This window comes from Centruroides vittatus, unplaced genomic scaffold, assembly GCF_030686945.1.
Source record: "Centruroides vittatus isolate TY-2023 unplaced genomic scaffold, ASM3068694v2 contig_257, whole genome shotgun sequence".
Taxonomy (NCBI): Eukaryota; Metazoa; Arthropoda; class Arachnida; order Scorpiones; family Buthidae; genus Centruroides; species Centruroides vittatus.
Genome location: NW_027121630.1, coordinates 153,619 through 163,842, shown reverse-complemented (window position 1 = coordinate 163,842; position 10,224 = coordinate 153,619). Strand labels below are relative to the sequence as shown.

General features: G+C 36.2%; 1 protein-coding gene across 1 annotated transcript in view; it reads right to left on the bottom strand.

Moving 5' to 3' along the window:
* LOC136971504 (paired amphipathic helix protein Sin3a-like) overlaps positions 1 to 10,224 on the bottom strand; it is a 29,101-nt gene that overhangs the window by 532 nt on the left and 18,345 nt on the right. Inside the window, exons 11-25 of the mRNA XM_067265964.1 lie at positions 8,341 to 8,459; positions 6,106 to 6,242; positions 5,657 to 5,754; positions 5,451 to 5,567; positions 5,229 to 5,386; positions 4,682 to 4,762; positions 3,330 to 3,513; positions 3,122 to 3,248; positions 2,874 to 2,981; positions 1,741 to 2,009; positions 1,141 to 1,324; positions 903 to 1,072; positions 642 to 824; positions 365 to 546; positions 6 to 291 (exon numbers count right to left, since the gene is read on the bottom strand). Coding sequence (XP_067122065.1) covers positions 6 to 291; positions 365 to 546; positions 642 to 824; positions 903 to 1,072; positions 1,141 to 1,324; positions 1,741 to 2,009; positions 2,874 to 2,981; positions 3,122 to 3,248; positions 3,330 to 3,513; positions 4,682 to 4,762; positions 5,229 to 5,386; positions 5,451 to 5,567; positions 5,657 to 5,754; positions 6,106 to 6,242; positions 8,341 to 8,459 — 2,403 coding nt within the window. The remainder of the gene's footprint in view (positions 1 to 5; positions 292 to 364; positions 547 to 641; positions 825 to 902; positions 1,073 to 1,140; positions 1,325 to 1,740; positions 2,010 to 2,873; positions 2,982 to 3,121; positions 3,249 to 3,329; positions 3,514 to 4,681; positions 4,763 to 5,228; positions 5,387 to 5,450; positions 5,568 to 5,656; positions 5,755 to 6,105; positions 6,243 to 8,340; positions 8,460 to 10,224) is intronic.

Here is a 10,224-nt window from a genome sequence, read left to right as displayed (position 1 = left end):
TGTACCTGGCGTGCTTTTTCGAGAGAACGTCTCTTGTACATATAGCTTTCGCTACGAACCACAAAGAGCATTTTGTAAGAATTGACGTTGAATCTACATTCTGCATTGTCCGATATATCCATGTCTTCCATCGCCTTCTGTCTCACCGTCTCCATGGGGGAGAGGGACCTGCTCCTGTCTCCCTCGGTTAATTCTGCCGTCCGGCCGGAACATTCGGCAGACACGCACGATTCTGTTCTCTCTTCGCTGCCACTCTGTATTTCGGCTAAGTGTCTCCATTTATGGATGTTCCTGAAAAGATAATTATATACAGGATTAATTTTATGTTAATTTTAAATGCACAAAGATGATCTATAATAATTACCTGTTAAGAAAAATGTTCTCTCCCTTCTCTAGTGCATCATTTTCTTTATTTAAAAGCTCCGGCACTTTACCCACCACGTAATCGTCCACATAGCCAGACCACTGGTTGACTTCCAGCGGATCTTCGGAAACGTCCATTTCCATGTCTAGAAGCTCGATGGTCAGTCTGAGGTCTTTGGTGTACTGTGCACAATAATGGTTATTACATTATTTCAAATATTTATTACTCTTTTTGCCATAAAAATATTATTTAGTTAAATCTCCGTCGATAGACCCACCAGGATAATTTTAAAGCAGTTCTCGTCATTTTGTATCTGCTCCGCCTTTTTCTGGTAAGCAATTTCCGCCGCTATCTGGCAGGCCAGCGTGGAGTAAGATCCGACGGCCTGTCCGTTCTTTACCAGGGTTTCGTATAGCTCCATGTATTTTATGCAAACTTCATCGCTTACAATATGTTGTAACTGTTCGCGCAAGTATTATTATTATAGTTATGCCCATAAAGCTAGTTATACACGAAATGGTAACACGCAAGAACTTACCTGGCGTACAAGATTCTGCACCACTTTATCCAGTGTAAAACCCACATAAGCATGAATTCCGAACATTTCTCTCAGTACGTCTTCGTACTGCGTGCTTTCTAAGTTATTGTCCAGCAGATTCTTTACCATGTCGATGAATGTCATGTAATATTCTTCCAGACTTATCTCGCCTGAAAGAAATGCAAATTCTAGAAGTTTCTCATAGAAAATATGGTTACAACATCAATAATAATCTTACTTTTTGGTTTAAAATGTAAAGCGATTGCCACTGATTCTTTCCTTTCTTTCTTTTCCTTGTCTTCCTCTTTGTTGATGATTGTGGACTGTCTGTACAGTTTTGTTAGTCTTTCGCACAAGATGTGGTGGAGGCGAAAAAACAGATACCAGTTGTTGTTGGCGAAGATTAAATTGTATGGATTTTTCTGAAATCAATACAAATTTCAAACATTTTATTATTTTAAGCTGCAAATGGACATAATTAGTCATGGTCATTTCAAGACTTAAGCATATAAACTCGGGATTTTGACATGCTTCGTGTTATAATACTATCCTACTATAAATCAATAATAAAGCCACTCGGCTCACTCTTGATCGTTTGCAAGAAAAAAAAAAACGAGTAGTGTTTTCTGCATTTGCCCCAACCTGTCGTAGTTTGGCACAAAACTGTTTCTTGAATGGATGAAATTACAACAATATTTGGTCTTTATCTTTTCACATGCATCTACAAATTCCAGGATTACTTTTCTAGTTTGAAGAGGGTTTAAAGGATTTGCAATTGTTAAATTCTTTTTAATTGAGAAACTAAAACTATTATCATACTGTCGTTTTCAAATCCTACCTTTTTAACGGAATAATTTCGCTCGGCCTCGGGTTCCTTCTCCGGTTCGGCCTCCGCTTCCACGCTCTTGTCACTCGACGTGCTGCTTTCGGTCTCCGTTCCATTGCACTTGGCCTCTTCGTTGTTTTCCTTGTTGGTATTCGTGCAGTTTGATTTTCCGTTTGTTCTCTTGTGTCTGTTTTCCTCGTTATTGGAAGACGGAGAATTCAAAGAATTTTTTACGTCCGAGTTTTTGGTAGGAGTATTGCTGTTTTCGTCGTCTTCCGTAACTAATGACGAAGGACATAATTTTCTTATTCAATTATATTAACATTTCGTAAAGAGATTTTTGATTATCTAGGGATGATAGTTCTAGTTACTATTAAAATATGAGACTAAACTTCATTGCAGATGTAATTACAAGTTACAATGATAAAAACAGAAGGAATTTCAGTTTTTATAATTATAATAATAATGAGTTACGGAATTTTTTGCTGTTACAAAGCAATGCCGACAACATTTAATGATATGAACTTGACAGTTGCTGTTACAAGGGATCTGTCGGAGTGTCTTTCAATAAATTTTAATAAAATTTAGTTAATAATTACGTTAAAAGTATACAAACCCTAATACTTTCAGTGAATACTACAAATTTAAAATAATCGGTTATTAGCAATCAAATGTCGTACTATTTGATAGTAGTTTACCAAAAATATGGAAATTTTAGAAGTGAAAGGGTCGCGGAGAAAGACGGTGATATCACATTTAAATTTGGTCCCTTACAAGACCCCATTTAGTTCCAAATTAGTGTTCCAGGTCATACTGCCTTGCAAACCGTCGCCCGTTATGTTTTGCATAGCCAAGAAACATCTGCAACAACGCGACTACCTCTTGCAGTAATTGAATAAGACTTTCGCAATATCATTTTTCATATTAAGTCGCCAGAAATGATGTCAAAACTGAAAACCACCATCTTGCATGTGTAATTGTGTGCAATTTAAAAACATTGTACAACATGTCCTGTATTCTAAAGCAGTTTGAAAGTGGATTCAGGTTAGCATCGAGGAAGTAATTCGTAAAGTCTGCATAACCGCAAATAATACGACGTTTATCGTCATACACTTTGCACCATTTTACTATAAATACCTTTTTACCTTTTTCGGCTTCGTCGTCCGAAATGTCTTCGGGAGGAAGTCCAAAAAATTCGGGAATAAACTTCTTAATTAAGACTTTGATTTTCTGTTTGTCGTCCTTATGAATGCCTGAAATAAATTTTATTCAATTGTAACAAATAACAATTTCAGTATACTACAATCTTTCAAGAAAGACAAAATTATAGAACTCTAGAAGTTAGGTCACACGACAAATAAGCCGTAGTCGGAGAGAAGAAAACTTAACGTACTGCTCTGCCGCTTGACATAATGGACAATGAGATTTGCTGCATCGTTCATCACGCTCCTCTCTTTGTACTCGAACACCATGTTGGGACCCGTGGGCATTTCGCTTCCTTCTTCGGCCTGTTCGTGTCGCTAGAAGTAAATAAAACGAACCGAGTCAACCCACAATACTTCGTGGCGGTTGAACGAAAACAAAGACAAATCGACACTTACTTCTTCAAATAAAGTTTCTATCTCGTTCAACAGACTTTTCGATCTTATAAATTTAATATCGTTCTGTTTGAATGTAATTCCTTGGTGGTCGAGTGACTTTAAGTAATATTTCTCGTTCTGCTCCCTCCATATTTTATTAAAATTTTTTTGAGCTTCTCTCCATTCTTCTTCCTTTGCTTTTAACCTTTACATTAATTATAATATGAAGATTTAAAAAATCTAATATTAACATTACATATATATATGATGTATTATTTCCTATTCTATTTGCTTATATTTATTATAATTAATTATCACAATTCAATTTAATAACTTTAAAATAACTTCAAAACTGAAAAAATTCCAACACCAACCCCCACATTTCATTAAAGTAAATGACAATTAGACTTTAGACTAGTACGCAATACACTTAAGGTTTATTTGTGCGTATCGGGTGGTCTTTTACTATGTCTCCCTGAATATAAGAGCATGAATGCTCTTACGGTGCCAATCTATATTTCACAGGGTACTTAAAAAAAGTTGGGAGGTGTCACCGAATAGTTAGTCCATGGCTGCATCAATGTAAATGTAATTACACCGAGTTCTTGTAAGAAAAAAATCAGCAGGCATGCACAGGAGCATACTGCATGTTTCAAAAATAAGAATAAAAGCAATTTTCACATGTAAAAGCATGCTCTTATTTGCAACGGACTACTATAGTCTCAATCTTCAGGCTATAAATCAGCTTTCAAAGTTGCATTTATAGTAAAATAAATAACACATCACCCTTCATACTGAACAATCGTTACTGTACATTCTTGTATAACTGAAATCACAGGAGTTACGTTAGTCTTTGTTTATTCTCTTACATATAAATCATAGCACTAATTAAGGAGGAACAACTTTAAGTGATTCTGATGGTGCCGAAGTCGGCAAAGACTGTAATAGGCTTTGTCCAGACAGCCACATGCAAATGATGGGAAGACCAGACATAGTAAAAAGTTGCCAAAAGTTTTAACAGGCTAACTCCAGATCCTCACCATCAAAATAACTTGAATTCGTTCCTCCTTAGGCACTACGCTTTATTCATAAAAGAATAAACAAAGATCAATTTAGCTCCTGCATTTCAAATTATGTGACATCCTGTATGTTAAAAATCTGGCATGGAATCTTGCACGACTTTCCCAAGATTTCATTAAAAAAAGTTGTTTTGTCTTTTCATAATAACAATATAAAAAGACAAAACAAACTCAATCATGTGTAATGATGACCCTTATTTAGAAATAACCCTTCCAAGTTTCAAAATTTTTGGTTTATTCGGCAGAAAGCGAGAGTTTTAAACAATAAACAGTTAAATATTCGTCAAGACTTACCTTCGTAACACTAGTGGAACAGCAACTAATGGATTCTTCTTCAATCCTTCAATTATATCTGCAGATTTATCACCGTATATCCTAGAAGATTAAGTATGATTACAGACTTTGCCAAGCAGTGTATAATCAAAGACCGATAACAGTATTACAAGACTATTACTTCAGCAAAAACAGCTTTAAAAACTCTTATATACAGATCTCAAACAAGTCCAAATTAATTCTTACATCTATGCACCTTAACAAAAAGCATCAAAAACAGACTCCGCACATTTTGTTTTATGTAGCATATTTGAAAGCAAACTACACTACACTTTGAAGCAAGCTGTTAGACTATTTAGAGCATTCTATACACTAATAATCTCCACTCTGACAGATATCATATTTATATAATGTAAGACCTCTTACTTTTAAAATCCATTACACGAGAGTCGGTAATTTTAAAGGGAAATGGTCGGAATGTTTATACAAACGATTTGATCATTTTGTCACATTCTTCGACGAGTAGATAAACCGCATATTAAAATGAAAACATAATCGTCTGACTTACCTCCTGATTGCACGCTGATGGGTGACCGTCGACGTGCCTCCCAGAGTGTCGTCCAGATGAAACTTTGATCTCTCTTCCTGCGGCAGCCGACCGATCTTCTTCAAGACGCCCTCCAGTGCCCTTATTGCCGACAGATTAGTTTCTAGCACGACATCCAGCTGAAAATAAAAACGATGTCAGTCGACAATTACTTTACATCAAAACAAACTTAGAGATTATTACCTCGAATCGCTCGTCTTCGCATCGGTAGATGTATTCTTCGTACTGAGTCTTGCGGGAGCTGACGAACGTCGAGTCTTCCGACCAAGAAGGGAAAGAAACCCAAGTGTCGTTTAATACCTGAAAATGTTTTTTTACTTCATTCCAGAAATAACCGACCGTAACAAACTATTAATATAATAGGTCTGAACTTCAAATAAGTAACTTACTTCTTTACATAAATTTGTACGACCGCTACATTTTGGCTGTACATAATTCTTTGGAAGAGCCCTGTAGCTTACGCCACACTTTTTACACGAAGAATAATCTGAAATAATTTTAAATATCAGGCTAGTATAATCTAGTACTCATCGTTATACTGTACATTCTATAATTTAAGAGATAAAATTTTCAGTGCTGTCGAAAATAGGAACTGGAAATTTTTCCCTGGGACCAGAGAAAAATGTGGGGGCCTCTACCTATTCCTACTCCTATAAAAATGTTACTTACACTAACAAAAAATAAAATCTTAAGACTGCTTATTACTAATAAACAAACATTCTACATATTTAACTTGTTTAAAAAACAAAAGGCTACAAGGTCCAGGCCCGTGCAAGCTCTCGGACCGCCCCAGAAATATTGCATTGCCGAAAGAACAATTTAAAAGTTTTAAACTTACCTATTTCCATTGCTAGATCATTATTAACTCTCTGATATTCTTGGTTTGCCACTTTGCTCGGTATAACTTCTATGTTATTTCCCGATTCTTTGTAGCCCAACAAATCTTTAAACCACTTAATCAATTCGGGAAACTTTCTGGAAAAGTTAACATAAAATTAAAACGAAGCTCTCTGCGACTTGTACTTGATAATCATAAAATTTATTAGATAGCACTCTTGATTAAATATGAGATCAAAATAATAGACACGTTCGAGTAGCATGATAAATGGGGGAATTACACCCTAACCCATACAATTACGACAAATTAATGCAGTTTCAAGCCTCGATTCCACTTACAAGTTTCCAGCAGCAGCAAGAAATAATGGCAGCTAACATTTGGTGGCAAAGATATAGAAGTTTACTCCGCCGAAGGGGTAGCGTTTGAAGTTACGAAAAGGACCCAATAGACATAGTAGAATGGGATAGATTCTACTGTTCTGAGGTCAGACATATACATTTACATTATCATCAAAAGTAATACATCTTAGCAGTGGCAGCAAATATTCGGCACATGATGTAATGTTTGTGGGATTGTTTCCATAGTAACTATGGCCATCGCTCACCATCACCATTGGAAATTTGCAGATGGAAACGAGACTCTAATCAAATTAATGTATAACTTCACGGATGTGTGAAAATTCAAACCCACCGGAACCAAACGCTAGCAATAAAATGTTTTATTGTTTGGTTCCCACAGAGAAAACATGAATCATGAGGAACAACATTCAAATAGTGCTGTTTGGTGAAAGAGAGTAACGTGACCGAGACGATAAAAGGGTTATGAGCGAGGAAAAGGGGTCGGTTACATCGTGTCCATTGGATAATGTGCGCGCCCCGAGTCCCGTGGGAACCCGACGTCGAACAAAGGAATACCTTGCCGAGGATACTTTGAACTGGTGACAAGATCGACTTGGATCACGAGGTATGACCCTCCAAATTCGTGTAAACTCTCCCTTCGTGTATCCAAACTGTAGGCGACAGTAGCTCGCCCCTATTGTAACTGTAGCTTTAGTCTTAATAAATTGTTGTTGTTTCTATACGTTGTGAATGTCATTTATTCGAGTATCACCGCCGCTCTATCGTCAGACCCATCAACTTCCTCATTCTCACTCATGTAACGCGTGATGCGTAACAAACCCGAACCGCCATCTTGACCGTGGACAGGTCTCACCGACCTGTTAGCCGTGAAAAAGGAGGCGCGACTCCGTCCACCTCTTGGCGCACCCACAGATGCATAACGGAGCCGACTAATGCTCGGCCCTCTGCGTCTTAAAAAGATCTTACATTTGTATTTTGCACCGACTTTGGAAAATATGGAACCAGTTCTGTTCATGGGTTCACTAATGCCCACAACAGGAATTTAGATCAAAGTACAAAAAGTTCCAAGATTCTTCTCCACTTTTGAACCTATCTCCAGAGTAGATGGCTAATCCAAAATCTCATTTAATTCATGATAGTAAATCTCAATTTTTCTTCATTTATCTCAGATAATCAATAGCATTTTGAATTAATATAAATAGTATTTTAATAGTTTTCTTTTTGAAAAAAAATAAGCAAAAACTACATTCGAAGGCTATCATTAATTTCAGTCCAAAGCAATATGCTAGAGAACAAACATTCATTTAATTAGTGTTAGAAGTACATTGTGGGTGGAAAGTAACTAGCCATTGAAATATCATTATTATTATTACAAAAATTATAGTGAATTACAATAAAATTTGTGTGCACGTACAGCAATTAATGGTACTTTATAATTCCTGCATTGGTGGAGCGGGCAGAGACCGAGAGGCAAAAAAAAAAAAAAATGGCCAACTGCTCATCTGTTTGGGAGCAAGCTCAGATTACTGCACACTATGAGACGGAGAAATCGACAGTTGCCGTGTACAGCAAACGAATGTCATGCCACAATTCATCTAGAGGCAGAGATGTGGCCATCCGTCCACATCAACATCTGAGGAGGATGTCATTAGTAAATGGCACCAATGCCTACATTGAATTGTACAGTATGCAGCCATATTTCCATTTATTAAGGTACAAATGAAATAATTTTCATCATATTTGTCTTAGAAATTATACATGATATCTCAATGCCTAGTTACTTTCCACCCACACCATATTAACAAACAATGGCAATTTCTTAAGTCATTCCTTTAAAAAAAAAAAAAAAAAAAAATACTTTTCAAGAGGTACTTACCCCAAAAACGGAGTAACTAAAAATATTAATTCATGTCGCGAAACCACCTGCTGATTATACAAAACTATACATCTGAGAAAATTTTCATACACTTCCTGACTTCTGAGAGCTTTTCGCACCTGTTAAATATTTGAAAAGGAATGAATTTATAGTTAATCATCAGTGGAAAAATACTACATTACATTGCGCACATTTTACACTACTCCGATGCAAAGTCCACATATGACAGAGTCACATTTGAAAGTCCACGTACGTGTAATATAGCTGCGTGTCAATTTTATAGGCTTTGTATGGAAAATTTGCAACTTACTTTAGAACTGTGTCGTTAAAACTGGAATTTACGTTGCAAACCGGATAATATAAAAGTGATATAATTAATTCGCAATCCAAACTTTCATTATGTGTTATAGTCTTTCCATAATATATTAAAGCCTTTTTCCACGTGACTTATAGTCTAGCGAAGTTGTATGCAAATAAAATTAGCAGAACTCTTGCTACTATACTCCACGCTCCAGTCAAATTATAAAAAGGCCATTAGGAGTCAAAAAGAAAGGAATATACCCTATCGGGTAATATATTAAATGATATCTTTTCAAGTTTTAAAGGGCCAAAAATTAGTCTCGACTTACAATTCGGTCCACTTTGCCTTAATTTTGACAACCTTCTGTGGTTTGTGGCACAGAGTTAGCTATGTAGCCACATATTAGAGCAACGATACTTAACGACAGGTGCAAGGAGTCGAACAGATTCTAAAATTTGGCACATCAATTGCTTTTTGATGCTAAACGCCATCCAAGCTGTCACAGGACTAGGAGTGCCATTTTCCCTCCAAAAAAGTGAGTGCAATAGTGACAAAACAAAGTGAAAACTCAGCAAAATAGCAGTAAAAGTTGTTTTCTTTCCTTTTTATTCTGTTATGGTTAAATACATGTTAGAAATTTCTGTACGTACCGTAATTCGGTAGCCGCTAGTTATATCACGGATTCGGATATATCGCACTTTTTTTGTCCTCCAAATTTTAAAAGCACTCGCGCCAATAAATCTTAAATTACCAATAGCCGTCGAATTTCTATTTGCGACGAAATACAGTATTTTATTTCTACCATTGTCCTTGAAACTACCACTGAAGACGAAACAATAAATTCGTCAAGATCTTAATATGCAAAACAGGTAGACATATTAATTGTCATTTGTTTCCTTTTAACGTCATTGTTAAATGGGCGTTGGTGGTATTGACGTTCACGTAAACGTCAATTAATACGATATAACCAAGAATAAAGTTCGGTATCGAAAAACTAAGCTTATTTTATATCAAAAACACTTGCCGACAAAAGAATAGAGGATAGAGATTGCATAGCATTTAAAATCTGCTTAGTAAAAACCCAGAATTTTTATACTCTGTTAGTACTCGGAGCTTTTTCTTTGTCTCCCGATGTGACAAGGAGCTACTGTATTTCCAGTAAACCACGAATACTTAAAAAGTCTTTGGCATCTGTAAATGATCATTAATGAAAAATGATGTTCTTTCATTCTGATTATTCTGGATATTTTCAGCTTCCTTCTCTTTTGGCTCCTCTTGCTCTTGAACACTTATAACACTAATGAGCATCACACGTGCTTTCGTGTTCTTTGCACTGCCTTCTCCAGTTTTTTTTTGTCTGTTGCATTTAACAAAACTTGGCCTGTTGCGTGTATTTCACTTTCTTGTACTTTTTTCTGGTTTAAGCACTCTTTCCAACTCTCTATCGGGAGGAAGTGCCCAGCATAAAATTGAAAATCCCCGTTCTGCATCGGCGTTGTCAAATAGTATAAGTAAAATAATGTTTTACTAATGATTTCGTAGATAACAAGGAACGTTTCCCTGCAGGTAAATAAAAAGGGGAC